This window comes from Nycticebus coucang, chromosome X, assembly GCF_027406575.1.
Source record: "Nycticebus coucang isolate mNycCou1 chromosome X, mNycCou1.pri, whole genome shotgun sequence".
Lineage (NCBI taxonomy): Eukaryota > Metazoa > Chordata > Mammalia > Primates > Lorisidae > Nycticebus > Nycticebus coucang.
The window spans coordinates 7,810,075-7,828,050 of NC_069804.1; the positions used below are offsets into that span (position 1 = coordinate 7,810,075).

At 46.4% G+C, this 17,976-nt stretch overlaps 1 protein-coding gene across 6 annotated transcripts in view; it reads left to right on the plus strand.

The window, feature by feature from the left end:
• The window catches only part of TBL1X (transducin beta like 1 X-linked), a 220,304-nt gene that overhangs the window by 162,207 nt on the left and 40,121 nt on the right, over nucleotides 1-17,976 (plus strand). For all 6 annotated transcript variants that reach the window (XM_053581002.1, XM_053581006.1, XM_053581001.1 and 3 more), the window contains 2 exons: nucleotides 686-774; nucleotides 11,516-11,623. In XM_053581002.1, coding sequence (XP_053436977.1) covers nucleotides 11,566-11,623 — 58 coding nt within the window. In that variant the 5' untranslated portion in view covers nucleotides 686-774; nucleotides 11,516-11,565. The remainder of the gene's footprint in view (nucleotides 1-685; nucleotides 775-11,515; nucleotides 11,624-17,976) is intronic.

A 17,976-nucleotide genomic window follows, 5' to 3' on the forward strand; every position in this document is an offset into this window, starting at 1 on the left:
TATTGTTAAGTAAATGCTGGTTGACTGATTAGTGTTGATAGTGACTTAACAGATGATAATCCTTTTGATATAAAGGATTATCATTTTATGGACTATAGACATAGCTAGGTTTGGACAGTAATTGAAAACTTGAGATGTATTAGTTGGTACCTTTTTTTTCTCCTTTATTTTGGTGGAGCCAAAGGGAAAAATACTCCACGTGTTTCTGTGTTTCTATGAATATAGTCCCTGAGGCTGGGTACGTACACAAGTGTGCACATCAGGGTTGTCCGAAATAGCCCAAGCAAAGTGGAGAGTTTCATTGAAGTGTGTTGTCTTCTCCTAAGGGTATTTACAGGTTAATGTATCTATAATTTGCACGAGGCACTGTCCTGAAAACAAAGATGTTTCAAGTGCACAGTCATTGATCGTTAAATAATTAGCAGTAGCAAATGTCTCAGTTAATATTATCTATTTTGGGACTCTTTCCAAATTTCTACATGCATAGTAAATGCCTCACTGGCCGTTTAAATTTCTCCCTTTATTTCACTTTGCAAATAATACCTTATAGTCTCTGCTAAGGACAAAGACAGAAAAATGATGAGTTGATCAAGTATGTTAAGTCTGAGTGAGGAGGAGTGGAGGCGAGTGGCCAGAGGTGAACACAAGTCACTGTGTTTTTCCAAATCTCTCTGTTTCTCCCCAGGCTGGTTGTTGTGGACGCCTTGCCATTTCTATGATCGGATGCTGGGAAGCCCTCTGCTCCAAAGGTGTACAGATGAAGTCACCATAAAGGTAAGCAGCCCACATGCTATTGGATCCTTGTCTTTTCTTTTCTTTTTTTTTTTTTGTAGAGACAGAGTCTCACTTTATGGCCCTCAGTAGAGTGCCGTGGCCTCACACAGCTCACAGCAACCTCCAACTCCTGGGCTTAGGCGATTCTCTTGCCTCAGGTGCCCGCCACAACGCCCGGCTATTTTTTTGGTTGCAGTTTGGCCGGGGCCGGTTTTGAACCCGCCACCCTCGGTATATGGGCCCGGCGCCTTACCGACTGAGCCACAGGCGCCGCCCTTGGATCCTTGTCTTTTAACCTGAAATCCATTTGAGAAACAGAACTGCATTTTGCCAAAACTGAACATCCCCTGTGTGATGGTTTTTTTCCCAGGAGGAAGTTGCTGGTCTTTCTCTTTGCTGAAATTGAAGGTAGTGGCTAGAGCATCATTAAATCAGTAAAAGCTGTATCATTAATTCTAAATGAGGAATTAGCCTTCTAAGAATTTTGGATCCTGAATGAGCTATAATGGACTCTTCTGGGTCGAGTCTCACCAGATGAGGAGGGCACCTTCTAAAGTCAACCTCTCTTGTCAGTGTTATGAATTATGATTAGGCACAAAAGTTAACTATAATTGGGCACATGAGTACAGACAAGAGACTTTGGCTCCTGTGTCTTCATTCTGTGCTCTATTAGTTTCTGCAAAGTGATTTGCTACTTAACCTTGAAACCTATCAGAAAATCACATAGATTGCTTTTTATGAATTTATAAATGACATGGCTAAGGTTTCCAGAATAGCAAGCCATCGTTTGTACTTGGGTGTCAAGAGTTGAAGCCCGTGTCCAAAACTAAAGGCACTGCTCCTCCCCCCAAAAATTCTTTAAAAGTTATCTTTTGGCATTTGGGATGAGTTTTATTTCATTTTCTTGTTACAGGATTTCCGGTTCTTTATTTAATCTTTTGTTTTAGCAAAACAAAATAAAACCCTGTAGAACTTTGGTAATTTTAAGATATAAAGATGAAAATTTAGGGTAGATTTTTGCTTTACTGTTTGAAGAGAAACAGTTAAAACTGTTAAAAATGATAAATTTAACTAAAATAAAAACCTTATTGTTTGAGGTCCTTTTGTTTAAAACCAGGCATACATGAATTATTTTTTAACAAGTTAAAAATGTATATATATTTCAGTATTAACTTAAGTGTTTGGAAAGTGTAGTTTGTTAATAAAAACACAGTTGTAAACTAACGCATGGAATTTTGTGACTGGCTTCTCTCAGTGAAATATTTTTAAGGTTCATTTGTGGTGTAGCTTGTATCATTCCTTTTTAAGGCAGAATAAGATCCAGTGTATGGATTTATCATGGGTAGACCATGTTTGTTTATCCATTCGCCATTTGGGTTGTATTTACTTTTGGCTGTTAAGACTAATGATGTTGGGGCTCAGTGCCTGTAGCACCGTGGGTACAGCACCAGCCACATACACCCAGGGTGGCCCGGCTCGAACCTGGCCCAGGCCAGCTAAACAAATGCAACAAAAAAAATAGCTGGGCATTGTGGCGGGCGCCTGTAGTCCCAGCTACTTGGGAGGCTGAGGCAAGCGAATCACTTAAGCCCAAGAGTTTGAGGTTGCTATGAGCTGTGACACCATGGCACTCTACCAAGGGTGACATAGCCAGGCTCTATCTCAAAAAAAGAAAAAAAGATGGTGTTGGGCCTGGCCCTGTGGCTCACGCCTGTAATCCTAGAGTCGGAGAGGCCAAGGCAGGAGAATTGCTTAAGCTGAACAAGAGCAAGAGCCTTGTTTTACTCTGTATTATTTTAATACTGGGTATTAAAATCTGTAAAAATAGCCAGGTGTTGTGGTGGGCATCTATAGTCCCAGCTACTCGGGAGGGTGAGGCAAGAGGATCACTGGAGCCGAAGAGTTTGAGGTTGCTGTGAGCTGTGATGCCACGGCACTCTACCCAGGGCGACAGAGTGAGACTGTGTCTCAAAAAGAAAAAATAATGATGTTAGAAAAAATCATATGCAAGTTTTTGTGTGGATGTGTGTTTCATTTTTCTGTGGAGAAACTTAGGAGCGGAATTGGCTGGATCATACGTTAACTCTACATTTAACATTTTGAGGAATTGTCAGACTTTTTCAAAGTGCTGTCCTATTAGTCAATTGTTTTTGAAATGCCATTGAGCCATATTCTAAATGTCAGAGGGAAGGTGAGAGGAAGGATCTGTTTCTCATCAATGTTTAGACTGGGTATTAATGTAGCTCTTAGGGAACATAACTTTCGATTGAATTGAACACACATTGATCAAATTCCTACTGTGTGTGAGTACTTGTGTTTGGCCTTGTAAGTCACTTTGAATGTTTTCATATCCTTCACTGTGCAATTTCTACATTGCAGGTGGCCCTTTTGGGTTGTCTGCCCACATGGCGCTGTCGCTGCAGCTCGTCAGTAAGGGTGGAAGTGATGGTGAAGAACGAACTCTTTCTCTCCCGCTGTCCTGGGTACTATGCATCAGAAAGGAAGGGGTTATAACTGCTTCCTGTAGATTAGTTGGGTTTCACTGTGTGCCCTCCTTTCAAAGCCTTCCATAGCAGGTCTCCGTCGTCATACTTTCTCGGGTCTTGGTCTTAAAGGGGTTGGTAGGTTTAGGAGGAATGTTCACATTCAGGGATTTCATCATTCAGGTTCTCAGGAAGGACAATTTCAAGCCAAGAAGGGACGAGGCAGTTGTTTCCTGATGCAGAAACGGGGAAGATCTGGAGCAGGGCAGGAAAGACGGAGAGCCCAGGTCAGCTAGTGTTTTCTGAGCCGGGCCAGGCAGTACAGAGCTTGGGCCTCGTGGCCTAGGTGGTGCACGCTGCAGCCACTGAGCTCTGCCGCTGTAGGGTGACAGCAGCATGGACCAGGCATGACGAGTGAATATGGCTGGATGCCGATAAAACTTTATTCACAGACACTGTACTGGGTATTTATGACCCTCACGTAGAGGATCGCAGCTGCTTCCTTTTCACCTCTACTAACCGTGGCCTTCTGAGGTGGAGATGAGACCCCGTGAGGCCCACACACCACACAGGGCCATGATGTGGCTAAGAGTGAAATACTTTTTTTTTTTTTTTTTTGTAGAGACAGAGTCTCACTGTACTGCCCTCTGGTAGAGTGCCGTGGCGTCACACGGCTCACAGCAACCTCCAACCCCTGGGCTTACGCGATTCTCTTGCCTCAGCCTTCAGAGCAGCCGGGATCACAGGCGCCCGCCACAACGCCTGGCCATTTTTTTGTTGCAGTTTGGCCGGAGCTGGGCTTGAACCCGCCACCCTCAGCATATGGGGCCGGCACCCTACTCACTGAGCCACAGGCGCCACCCGAGTGAAATAACTCTTTTAATGACTATGTCTTATTCCACTAGTATATGCTCATATTTTAATGGAGGTGCTACAAAGCATTTGAATTCTGGTGAGGAAAAAAAAAAATAGTTCTGTGATTACATTCACCCTTTTGGACCATTTAACTCTAAGGAAACGTGACAGTAAAATTAATGAGAACTCTTTTCTTTCGGAGGGGTTTTTCTGACTGTAAAATAATACGTATATGATTCTTGGTAAATGAAGGTCTGAAAGAGAACAAGGAACATGAGATGTTTTCATGTATTTTCACGTTTTCTCCCTGAACTTTCCTGTCTCTGTATTTCCCCACAGTTGGGGTCACGCTGGAGGGCAGGTTGGCCTCCTGAGCTCTGTGGTTGCCGCCACCCACCTGGGGGTATCTCCATGACCGTCTTTTCATCACGCAGCTATGAAAAATTGAGGCTTAAAAGCACAGTATTAAACGTCAGGCAGTTTAATTTTTTTTTTTTTTTTTTGAGACAGTCTCAAGCTGTCCACCTGGGTAGAATGCTGTGGTGTCATAGCTCACAGCAACCTCAAACTCTGGGGCTCAAGTGATCCTCTTGCCTCAGTTTTTCTATTTTTAAGTGATAGGGTCTTGCTTTTTGCTCAGGCTGGTCTCGTACTCATCAGCCCAAGCTGTCCACCTGCCTCGGCCTTCCAGAGTGCTAGGTTTATCGCTGTGAGCTGCCACACCCCGCCCGCAACTTAACTTTAAATCCCGGCTTTGCCGGGATTTAAGTGGGTTATCTTCTCTGAGGCTTCATTTCTTAATTTATAAAAGGGTAGTGATAAGAGTAATGGCCGTCTTTGTCTCAGAATTATGAGTGAGGTGAATTATACTGAGCAGTTAACACACAACATGTTGCTTTGTAAAATCATTTTATCTGTGGCGTGATAGTTCCCACATGTGTAGATTCCGGGTTTTTTTAATCATGGTGCCCTTGGACAGGGAGATGTTTCGAGAGCTGCCTGGAGGCTTCTTTACAATGACCCGGGAGAGGGGAACGTAGGTGCCACGTGGTAAAACAAGCCTGTGTCATCTGCGGGATAAGCAGATTTTAGAAAAGGTGAATTAGGATATGTATATAAATGCTTGTAATATACACATTCAAAATATTGTCTTAACCTGGCTACTGACTGTGAAATGAAAATGAACTCAGTTTATACCTGAATAGAGAAAAGCATTATGTGGAAAGCCAGTGGGAAGTTAAGAGCCACTGCCTTCAAGTCAGTAAGGAATTTGTTTCCATGAAGAAATGCAGAGAGAAAGGCGCAGTTTGGATGACCAGGTCATTTGAGGTGGATTCTTCAGCCACTGTGGGCTCTTGGTCCACCCTGCATGCAGACAACTCCCAAAGGCCTGAGTCTTGTCCTGCCCATCCCTTTTCAGCAATGGACTCTTCAGCGTAAACTCCAACAAGCCTAAGGCAGAACTGAGACTCACTTTCTTAGGTCCCCTTGGAAACAAAGAGCTGCTTCAAAAGATTTTAAAGGATCTTTTCATAATGGAACAAACGAAAGAGAAACCTTCCCCTCAGATGATGTTGGAGTAGTTTCCTTTGTTACACTCCTAAAATGTGAGCGCTCCCTTTTACCAATGTGCTCTTATTCAATGTGTTTCAGAACTAGGCGCTCCTCCTCTTGGGAGGACACGAGTTTGCCCTTGGTGTCTTCACCACTACCTTCAGCTCTCCAGTGGGCCTTGTGTGATTCTACTTTTTAAGATAATCGAACAGCAATTAAGACCCTTGTTTGGGGGCAATCCTCTGCCTTCCCAGAGAACGAGGCATGTAAAATGCTATTGTGTACACACTAAATAAAATGCATCTCTTAAATGGTGTTTGTCTTGGCACTGAATTTAAACTGTTTTCTGAAGGGAACTGCGAATTAATAGGAGCTTTTGCCACCTTGAAAGTCAGGCTTAAAAAGAAGAAATATCATAAATAAATTTCCGTATGGTACCTCGACAACTCTAACCCCAAATTACTACTCATCTTTAGCAGATGAACTTAATGTCAGCCTGGGCCTATTTTTTCTGCATTTTCTTTAAGCATCATGGTGGGGCAATATTGTGTTTTTTGTTTTTTGTTTTTTTTTTTGTAGAGACACAGTCTCACTTTATCACCCTCAGTAGAGTGCCGTGGCATCACAGCTCACAGTAACCTCCAACTCCTGGGCTAAGGCGATTCTCTTGCCTCAGCCTCCTGAGTAGCTGGGACTAAATAACACACAGTGGAAGGGGTTAATTCCTTTTTGTGCAATCACAACTCTAAAGGCCTCAAATCAACCTAATTGAAGGTGTCTTTAATCCAAACTGGGTCAGGCAAGAAAATAAACACAATTGCTCTCATTAAGAGCCTGCCTCCTTCTCCTTTTCTGTTCAGGGCTGAGGAGGAGCAGTGAATGCCCAAAGTTTCTCTTTTAGTTTAGAAGGGGAGAAGTTGGAAAATGTCTACAGGGGAGAACCCGAAGGCTGGAAGCAATGCTGTTCTGCAAACCAGTGAGGTGTTGAGATGGGATGTGTGTTGCCACTATACCTACTGGAATGAAAGAACACCCCAACGCAGGCCTCACTTCCTGCAGCAAGGGGATGGTTCTTGCTTTGTGCCCGCTGCTCGGCCTATTGGATAGTTACCACCAAGGCCTGGTGAGGAGACAGCCAAGGAGCCACAGGGCAAGGCTGCTGTGTTTCCCTCATGACTCCTGACGCCCGTCAGGCCTCTGGTGGCATAGGGAAAGGTGGCTGACTAGTAATCCTGGCTATACACACTGCCTGTTTGCTGTGTATCAGACCCCCTTCTCACGGCCTGTGTAAAAGCCTCCCTGGACGTGGGGGCTTGTCGTTAACTGAGAGATGAGGGAACTGAGCCCCAGAACTCCCCGTATCTGGAAAGGGATGGAGCCCCGTCCGAAGTCAGGCTTTCCTGGCTCTTGGCCAAAGACTCCTGATGCCGGCATCTTTTACTTTCCTCTGGGGCACACAGGGCTTTATTTACCTTGTCTGCAGCCAGGAGGCCTAGCGAGAGCTGCATGGTGGCCCTGACTCCCCCACATTGTTGTCACTAGCCCAGGCATTCCAACCTCCCTGCTATTGGTCTGCACACGCCATTCCTTATGGAGAGGACAGAGGCAGACTTCTCCACCAAGTGTGGAGATGTCAGTGGTACTTCACTTTGAACCTTAGTGCACACGAAGGTTGTCATGTCCTAGATCAAGGGTTTGGGTGGCACAGCATTAAAAGTCAAAAGTCATTTTTGTAAAACACCCCCCACCCCCGCAGCTCACACATACACACATAGCTACTAGGCTTCCTTCCTCTTTCCCTGTCTTTCTTCCGAAATCATGGATGGGTCTTGTCTCCATCAGTCAAAAATTAAGTTTCTCTTTCTTCTAAAACTACCCTCCTGGCCAGCATGGTGGCCAACAACCTGTAATCCCAGCACTCTGGGAGGCCAAGGTGAGTGAATTGCCTGAGCTCAGCAGTCCAAAACCAGCCTGAGCAAGAGTTAAACCCTGTGTCTAAAACTAACTGGGTGTTGTGGCAGGCACCTGTAGTCCCAGCTACTTGGGAGGCTGAGGCAAGAGGATTACTTGAGCCCAAGAACTTGAGGTTGCTGTGAGCTATGACACCACGGCCCTCAACCCCAGAGGGACAGAATGACACTCTGTCTCAAATAAACACACACGCACACATACAGATATGAATACATACATTAAAAAAAAACTACCCTCCCCTTCCGTGAAGAAGGGTGCTTAGAGACTTGCCTCAGGGAATGGAACTTGTGCTCTGTCAGTCAAAGTAGAACTTGGTTTGTGATGGGGATGCCCTCTCTCTAATTGAGTTATGCTAGACTTCGAATACCTCTATCGTACCAGTACGTTTATTTGCATGAAATTATACAACCAATCCCTGAGGGATGGTGTCCATAATTTAATATCTTTCTGTGAAATTTAGTTCTGGTCTTGGAAAAAAAGAGGATAGGTGATTTTTATTTCCCAGCCTTATGTGTGAGGTTTTGCTGGAACAATAGTCTTATACAGGAATGTTGGCCAGTTCATTCATTTGAGTAAAATATATATATGACTCATGAAGCCAACAACCCAGGGTGAGGAGTGTGTTGCTTAGAGACAGCCCAGCTAAACACCCAATGGGGTGATGGTTTCGCTCCATTTGGGTGTGATGAAGGAGGTTGAATATGGCTGTTAGGTTTATGGCCCGTTTAAATAATATTCCCACATGTGTACCAAATCGAAGAATGGATATGTAGATTACAGAATCCTTTTGGAAATTAAGAGTTTAGAAGAAAATCACTTAAAAGCTAAGTAAGAAGATGTTGGGGAGGGTCGTCAATCCAATTACTAAATTAGGCATAAAAAATTAAGATACATACTTAACGCAGACCTGTGTGCCTTGTAAACCAAGTGACATTAAATCCTGGGTAATAATACATCCTGCCAGCCTCAGAGTTTGTGTTTTGTTTTCTCTGCTGCTTATGAATCACAAACCCTTCAGGAAGTTAACACTGTTTGGGGAAAACAGTCTAATGCTTGTATTCTAAATATTATAAATTTAGAGAGGCAGTGAGTCTGATCAGAGAGCTGAAGCTGGAGCTTAAACTGGTTTTTAGCTCAAAAAAAAAGGGTGGTGCGTAAGGAAAATAGAGGAGCAGACTAATAAAAATCAACCACAATCCCCGGCCTCTGGAAGCTGCTGTATTCTGATGCATAGCTCTGTGTGGACACAGCGTAGACACCTATGTTTCCTGCGAACAGCAGGGTGGAGGGTGTCAACCCAGCCGCATGTACAAGTGTGTTGGGCGGGGGATGTCAGCCCAGCCGTGTGTACAGGTGTGTTGGGCGGGGGATGTCAACCCAGCCGTATGTACAAGTGTGTTGTGCGGGGGATGTCAGCCCAGCCGTGTGTACAGGTGTGTTGGGCGGGGGATGTCAGCCCAGCCGTGTGTACAGGTGTGTTGGGCGGGGGATGTCAGCCCAGCCATGTGTACAGGTGTGTTGGGCGGGGGATGTCAGCCCAGCCACGTGTACAGGTGTGTTGAGCGGGGGATGTCAGCCCAGCCACGTGTACCGGTGTGTTGGGTGGGGGTGGGGTGCGGGGTGTCAGCCCAGCCACGTGTACAGGTGGGAACCCTGCAAGAACCCTCCCTCGGAGAGCAAGGGAAATCTGGATTCTGAATCAGTATTTAATTTTCTTAGGAAAACAATGATACCTTTGCAGAAGGATTTTGCATAGACTCTGAACAAGCCGAGATCCAGGCGTGCAGTTTCAATGATTACTTTTAGGTGCTCTGCCAGTTCATTAAGTGGGGTCTGAACCCCAACCTCACGACTTTGCAAATTGTGTGCATTTCAAACACCAGGTGCCTCTTTTTCCTCTGAAACAATCGTTCCCAGTCACTGAACTAGAATATGTACTAAAGTTCAGCAATTACCGGACAGCCTCTGTGAGTTGACCACCCAAGGGACTGAGACAAACTGGATAATATGAGGAACTATGCCGACTGCACCAACATGGGTGGGTGGCACAGCACAGCAGGAAACTGTAATCCCCGACCAGGAGGGCTTCTCAGTATGTGTCCAGTCGGTGACAATTTAGGCACCTTTGCACCACGGAAGCTTTTTTGTGTGAGGCCTTTTAGCAGATGGGAGTGAACTAAAAAGAGTAGAGCTCTCTCATTTCAGCCTCCCTTAGCCCTGACCGTTTCTCGATGCCGTGGAAAAGGGACTGCAGGGAGGTGCAGGATGACACAAAAGGTGTGGCAGGACTCTGGAGTCCCACTGAAAGTGAGCAAGCCACAAAGACAAATCAATGCCATGCACAGGAGGGAAGGAGGACACAGTTCCACCTCCCAGGATCAGAGCAGTTGGAAAGGCCTGATGCTGGAGGGCATACTCAAGTGGAGGGGATTACACCAGGGCAGGACTTGTTGGGGCTAAGCTGTGTCCCTGACAACAACCTTTAGTTTGAGTCCTCTCATTAAATGTCACAGAAGTTCCAACTGGATGTGCACATTGTCTTTTGGTCTTTTTCTAAGTAAACAAGAGTAATTCTCACTCAGCACTTAATGTTTTGCTGCCCATAAAGATGCCTGAAAATCTGTGACATGGACATCAAAGATACCTCCCAAACCACCTAAAAATAATTTAGCGCTGTTGACATAAGCCGTGGTGGTCTTTATAGGGGTTGTGCTGTGTGGAGTGAACTGCTGGTCTACTCTGGTTTATCCTCATGCAAGAGTTCCGCTGCCTGAGCCTTCCTTTTGGGTGGCTTTGCTCTCGCCTCTAACTACGGTGGTTGGAAGGAAGCCACCCTCCGTCCTGGGGGCTGCCTCGGACACAGTGGCCCCTGTGATCTCCACGCACACCCATCTGCCCAATGCTGGTGTCCTGACAATGGTGTCTAGCTGCTCCGAGCTGCTCTCACGGACATTCCCTCTCGCCCTGCGTGTCCCCAGACGCGGAGGGCCCATGTGGTGTGTCACTGAAACGTTTAACCGTTTAAACTTTAGCAAGTGACCCATGTTGCAGTCAGTTATTTCTCTTGAAACTTGTGGTTACTCTTCCCAGGGGTGTGGATGTGACTCAGTCTCCTCCATCTGTCTGCAAAGTGCTTCTTATCTAATCTGCATCTGCCTGAGGGCACGTCAGGGTCCCATTCACAGCGAGGGTCACAGCACACACAAGATCTTTACTCAGTAAAAAGTCAGTTGTCATTTTCATGCTCCCTACCCCTGAATTTGGTTTCATTAGTGTGGTTTATACGTTATGCCGCCCTGGCCTTAGAAAGTAAGCCAACTCTTCTTTTTGTGGAAAACACCTCACCTGGGGGGTGTGTGTGTGTGTGTGTGTGTGTATTTATTTATCTTATTTTATTTATTTATTTATTTTTTATTTTTTTTGAGACAGAATCTCACTATGTTGCCCTGGGTAAAGTGCTGTGGCATCACAGCTCACAGCAACCTCCAACTCTTGGGCTTAAGCAATTCTCTTGTCTCAGCCTCCCAAGTAGCTGGGACTACAGGCACCTGCCACAACACCCGACTGTTTTTTGATTGTAGTTGTCATTGTTTAACAGGCCTAGGCTGGGTTTGAACCCGCCAGCTCCAGTGTATGTGGCTGGCGCCCTAGCCACTGAGCTACAGACACCGAGCCACTAGGTGTATTTTTTAACATATATAATTTTAAAATGTTTATATAATCACAGAGTCATGAAACGTAATACAAATCAGATACTGATTACCTTCGTATGTATAATGGCATGGGTATTATTTCCTTTACGCATCTCAAAAAGATGGTAGCTAAAGAAAAAAAATACAGGCAATGTTTCAACAGTTCTTTCTGCTTTTTTCTAACAGAGGGTGGCTCCCGCTTCATTAAGACCTCATCGCTGAGAGGTGAGGCTAAGATGAGCATAACCAGTGACGAGGTGAACTTTCTGGTGTATCGGTATCTCCAGGAGTCAGGTGAGAGGCTTGGTTTTCTATCAGGGGGAAATCCGTCTTCATTATACTGTTAGCAGAATGATCAACCATCGATTGAAACCATCGGGACATGGAAGAGAAAGCACGAAGAGCTTTCTTAGTAAGAGAGTTGAAGGGGAGAAGGGAGGGTGCCGGGGCCATCCAGTCCCGGGGTGGATGAGGGAATATGTTCTTTCTTCCCTTAACACTTCTGTTCATGTGAAATCAGGTAGAAATTAACACGGAGAGCCCATGTGTTGAGCGTGATGGACCCGGGAACACACACTTTTCGGTGCTCAGGTCCTCTGCCTCTGCGAGGTGGCCTGATGCGTGCATTTCAGCCTCAGATTTTGCACTAGAGATTTATTCAGCTTCCAAACTGTCTCCCCTTCAAATGGGCCCTTGGCAGTGTTCTGAAACTTAAGAATCGATTTAGCCATATCTGTTACGTTTGACATTACTTTACATTATGTGTTAAGAGGCTTAACACATATGTTCTCTGTTGACAAACTGGACCTTGTGCTTAGCAGCCACCATCCCCCGGGAATAGGGAAGAGGGAGGGTGAAGCTGCCGAGACCCAGCCCGCTGTCTAGCCTAGCTTTGTCAGGGACCAGCGGGAATCTTCTGGTATGTTGTTGGGGCTCTAAAATGAAAAAAAAAAGTGAAGACACTTAGTTTAAGACCTACGAAGTGACATTAGTGGGAAAAAACAACCCAGTATCCCCCTACCATTCAGCTCTTAAGAAGCAGACGGTTTTGCTGGGAACCCTGCCTGTGTCTGCCTCCCTGGTGGCACGTCCAGACCCTCTCTGCACCCCATGCCGTGGTCACCCCCCGAGTGGGGTTTGCTCTGTGTCATCCTCCTGTGTTCGGTCCACACAGATGTTGTCCTAAGCAATGTAAACCATGGGTGTTTCAGATTCCTAGGGCAGCTACACAGTGCCACAAACTCAGCTGGCTTAAAAAGGAAAATGTTGTCTTGTAGCTCCCGAGGACAGAGTCTGGGATTGTCAAGGAGTCGGCAGGGTGGCTCCTTCTTAGGGAAGGTGTCTTCTAGCTCCTGGGTATTTGCCGGCAATCTTTGGGATTACTTGGCTCCCTGGTCTCTGTGCCCGAATGTGTCTGCGTTTACCTTTTGTAAAAATGCACTCACACTGGGCTGGGGGATCACCATATCCAGTGTAACCTCATTTTAAGAAATTACATCTGCAGTGGGGCATGCTCTTGGTCATAACTTCAGCATAGGAGTTTGGGACACCAGTTAACCAGGAACAGTTGCTTTGGGGAATATGAAAGTTTATGCTTTTCATACCGTATTGTATACATTGTAGACGCTGATTATTTTGGAGAGCCAGCCCCAGTTCCTCGGCCCCACCTCCCAGAGACGCATGTACTAGGTTTGAGGGAAATCCAGATGACGAGCCCCAGGGCCCAGGCTCTTTGAAAGCAGGTCTGGAAGAGTATGGTGGAGACACTGGGGCCAAATGGAATGGCTCAAGTTCTGATCTTTGAAAAAGTAATTCCCCTCCTCCCCATCTCCCACCAGCCTTGGTTTCCCTGCTCAGGAGAAAGTGCTCTACTTGGTTGGAATGTAGCACCTTATAAATAAATAAGCACCCTCCCCATCCAAGCCTGGAGTTCGGGCTCCCAGCCAGCATCATTTATGAAAAGTGCAGGACGTTCTTCCTGCCTCTATATCAGATCATTTGGATTAGCTGTTGCTGGAACATAGGATGGGGAACTGGTGTAGAAAACAAAGGACCTGCTACCTCACCCCTGGAATCAGGGAAGTAACAACCACCTTGCTGATACCTAAACTCTGGCCACTCCGGGAGCTGCCCACGGGGAGCACATCCTGTTGCAGAGCTCAGAGATGCCTAGAGATGCTTGCGGTGGAAATCCTTGCAGTAAACCCCTTTGACACTTAGCATGGAATTTCAGATCCTTTGCGTTTAGAAACACCTCCACCCAGAGACATGACGAGCAGTCAAGGAGAATCAAAGTGCCTGAGCAAGTCCCAAACTGAAATTGGGCTTGAGTGTGGAAGACCAAGTCCTCTGTGACCGGGAGACAGAGCTGTGCTGGTAGCCGGTCCCCAGGGCCCTGGGGCACAAGCTGTGCTGGCCTCCTAGAAGAACTGCAGAAACCTGCATCCCTCCCCAGAGGGGCTGGCTTCCTGCGTTCCTGTTTGTTTATGACGTTTCTGTGGCCAGGCAGTAGGGAGGCAGTGTTGGGACACTGGAATGATAGTCTGTCACAAATGTCACCTTTGGGCAATACCTTGCAAGCTTTATTTCCTGATCTGTCAGTGTCGTAGATGTAACTGGCGTCCCATAGGCTGAGTTGGCATTGAGAGAGAGACTATTGCATTTTCTTCAGATCACTTTGTCTATTCTGGAATGTTGAGGGGTACCCCAGAAGGATGTATTCAGAGGAAGAAGGGAGAAAAGAATCCCTCGTGAGGAAGAGTTCATTCTGGGGCTGTTTTTGGTGTTTATATCAAACCCTAACGTTTTGGTTAGGCCAACATTTGTTTGTTTGCTTTTTAATTTTGCTTTCAATTGTCAATTTAAATTTGCTTTCAATAGTTTGAAGGTTTTATTTTATTATTTATTTATTTTAAATTGAGACAGAGTCTCACTTTGTGACCCTCAGTAGAGTGCCGTGGCATCATAGTTTGCAACAACCTCCAACTCTTGGGCTTAAGAGATTCTCTTGCCTCAGCCTCCCAAGTGGCTGGGACTACAGGCACCCGCCACAATGCCCGGCTTTTTTGTGTAGAGACAGGGTCTCACTGTGGCTCAGGCTGGTCTCAAACCTCTAAGCTCAGTGCAGTCCACCCACCTGGCCCTCTCAAGAGTGCTAGGATTACAGGCGTGAGCCACCGCGCCCAGCCTAGGCCAACATTTGTTGAGTCCCCACATGCAAAGAGCACCTCTTCCTCAGCCTCTTCCTGGCTCTCTTCTGTCTTAACAAAAAAAGAGGAAAGCATTTCGCTGGTCATACTTCCTCCTCTAGCACCTGTGCTGTCACTGCTCGTGCAGCACGGCACCAGCAAACTGACGGCGGACGAGCCTGCATCCCAGGACACGTTCTTTCCTCAGTCCTCCCAGCCTGGCTCTCTCCACCGGGAGTTACCAGTAAGTTCTGGGTTGCTGGTGGCTTGTTGGGGACAGCCCTTCACATGGCCAGAGAGGATGCCTGAGGTCTGGCTGGAGAGCTAAATGGATAAATGGTTTTGCTGGTGTCTCCTGAAAATAGCTGGGGTGTCTCGTCAGGTCCTGCTCAGGCACAGCTCTGTGATTGATGGGTGGAAGGATGGTGTCACACATGGCTGCAGCAGTGTCACAATCTATTCTGCAGAGGACGTTCTCTATAACGGTTTACTGATGACATGACTCTTTTTCTCATGGACCGCAGCTGACAACCTCAGAGAAGACAGCTAAGACTTTCCCTTGGTAGACAGGCAGTAAAATCCACCCTTTTTGGAGAGCAGGTTGGTGGGTTTTGCTAAATGCCTGCAGTCATGTTGTCAGCACGCAGAACAGCTCTGTCTGGCCGAGAATTCCTTGTGCCCCTTTGGAGTCAGCCCCTGGCAACCATTGTTCTGTTTTCTGTCCCCAGAGTTCTGCTTTTGCAAGAAAGTCATAGAAATGGCATCCTTCAATGGTGTGGTTGGGAACGTCACATGTTCGAGATTCAGTCTCACACTGTTCATTCTTTCTTGCTAAGTAGTTTTCCTTTCTGAAGGCTGTTTTGGTGGATGGCTGATCCATCCTCCTGTTGGGGAACATTTGGGTGTTTTCAACTTCAAGCTACTGGCAACATTTGCATACAGGTTTTTTATGTTAAAATAGATTTTCATTTCTCCTGGGTTAATACCCAGGAGCAGGATTGCTGGCTGTGTGGTCAGTCACTCAGAAGCCACTACCTTCCTTTTGTGTCAGGTGGCAGCTTAAACATTGGTGGTTTTGTCCATTAAGACTTGCAAAGTAGGCCGGTCACAGTGGCTCACGGCTGTAATCCTATTACTCTGGGAGGCTGAGGCAGGTGGATCCCCTGAGCTCAGGAGTTTGAGACCAGCCTGAGCAAGAGCAAGACCTCATCTCTAAAAAATAGCTGGGCGTTGCAATGGATCCCTATAGTCCCAGCTACTTGGGAGGGTGAGGCAAGAGAATTGCTTGAGCCCAGGAGTTGGAGGTTGCTGTGAGCTATGACGCCACAGCATTCTACCAAGGGTGACAAAGTGAGACAGTCCTCAGAATAGGAAAAGATATTTGCATATTATGAATCAGACAAGAGCTTGATAACTAGGATCTACAAAGAACTCAAATTAAGCAACATAAAAAGAACCAATAATCCCTTTTATCAGTGGGTAAGAGACATGAATAGAACCTTCTCTAAAGAAGACAGATGAATGGCTAACAGACATGAAAAAATGCTCATCATCCCTAATTATCAGAGAGATGCAAATCAGAACCACCCTAAGATAACACCTAACTCCAGTGAAAATGGCCCACATCACAAAATCTCAAAGCTGCAGATGTTGGCATGGATGTGGAGAAAAGGGAACCCTTTCACGCTGCTGGTGGGACTGCAAACTAATACAACCTTTTTGGAAGAAAGTATGGAGAATCCTGAAAGAACTCAAACTAGACCTCCCATTTGATCCTGCAATCCCATTACTGGACATCTACCCAGAAGAAAAAAAATCCTTTTATCATAAGGACATTTGCACTAGACTGTTTATCACAGCTCAATTTACAAATTGCCGCGGTATGGAAACAGCCTAAATATCCACCAACCCAGGAATGGATTAACAAGCTGTGGTATATGTATACCATGGAATACTATTCAGCTATTAAAAAAGATGGTGACTTTACATCTTTTGTATTAACCTGGATGAAAGTGGAACACATCCTTCTTAGTAAAGCATCACAGGAATGAACAAGCAAGAATCCAGTGTCCTCAATTCTGATATCAGGACAATTGATGACCTAGTACATGGCAGCCTGTTCTTGGTACATGTTGTATTCCTTATGTATCTGATGGAAATCGGTTATTTAACAAGGAAAAGCTCCTTTACGTATAGTAGCAGTATTCTGGAAGCATGGCCAGTGTCCTTCAGTGGATGACTGATGAGACTCCCCGCTCCTGGGAGTGCTGCCCAGCAGTGTGAAGGGCTACACGCTGCTACCCGCAGCAAGCTGGGCAGACCTGCTGAGAAAGGTGCTCCACGGAACAAGCCAGTGTGAAAAATCACATGCTGTACCTGTCTGTGCACAGAGCCGTCTTACCGTGTCAGAACTGCAGAGACAAGAGCGTGAGGCCCGGCCATGCCAGCACTTCAAGGTAGGGATGAAGGAACTACAAAGGCTGCGTTTGGGGAGGCTCTTCTGTGCTGACCCAAGAGCTGTGTGCCTCCACTGCCCACGTGGCTTCACGCGCCACATCCACATGCAGCGTGAATTTCATAGATTATACACACACACCCCAGGGTGGGCTGGCTGAAAACCTGCGAAGACTTTTGTGTTCTACTGAATGGTGCCTCTTGGGGCCGATGTTGTCCTACGGCAACGTAAAGCATCACCATGGGAGAGGGCAAGAGCGAGGGGACCCAGGACGTTACTAGTTTCCCAACTTCCCCTGAGTCCATGATGATTGCACATTATTCCTTTTTAAAAGACTAAACGCATCCATTGTCAGCAGAGCTTTGTCTGTGAGGGAGAGACAGCAGTCTGCAGTGCAAAGGTGGCCGAAACATTCTGCTTACATTTTCCAAGTTGTTAGCCATGTTGCAGGCCTTGGTTCGGACAGGGTAGTTATTTTCTGGAATGAATTCCAGTAACAGAGGTGAATGGCTGCACCAGCGCTTCTGAGACTTTTGGAAATGGAAGACTAAAATATCAGCAGCCATTGTGTGTTGAGTGTTTATATCCTTGGGACTGCAGCAAACTCTCCCATGCCCACCAGGCTGGCTGCCCCTTGGTGATGACCATGAGAAACCAGTATGTGCTGCGTGGGGAGTTGGGATCTCTGGGAGGGCTGCGTTTATACTGGGGGACATCTGCGCGTGGCTTCTGCCCCACCCTCCTGCCAGTGAATCTCACAGTGTTGTTACGGTATCCCCTCACCCCTCAGCTTGGAGAGCTCTGTTACCTAGATGTGTTCAGCCTGAGAGAAGTGGGCAGACTGAGGCAGAGGCTATGGGTGGCCGCCACATGTTGCTAAAGGGTTTCAGGCCACTCCCTAAGAGCTGGGTTACTCAAGCTGGCACTTGTAGATGTTTGGGGCGGGATTGTTCCTCACCTTGGGGGGACTGTCCCTGTCCCCAGCATTGTAAGATGTTCAGCAG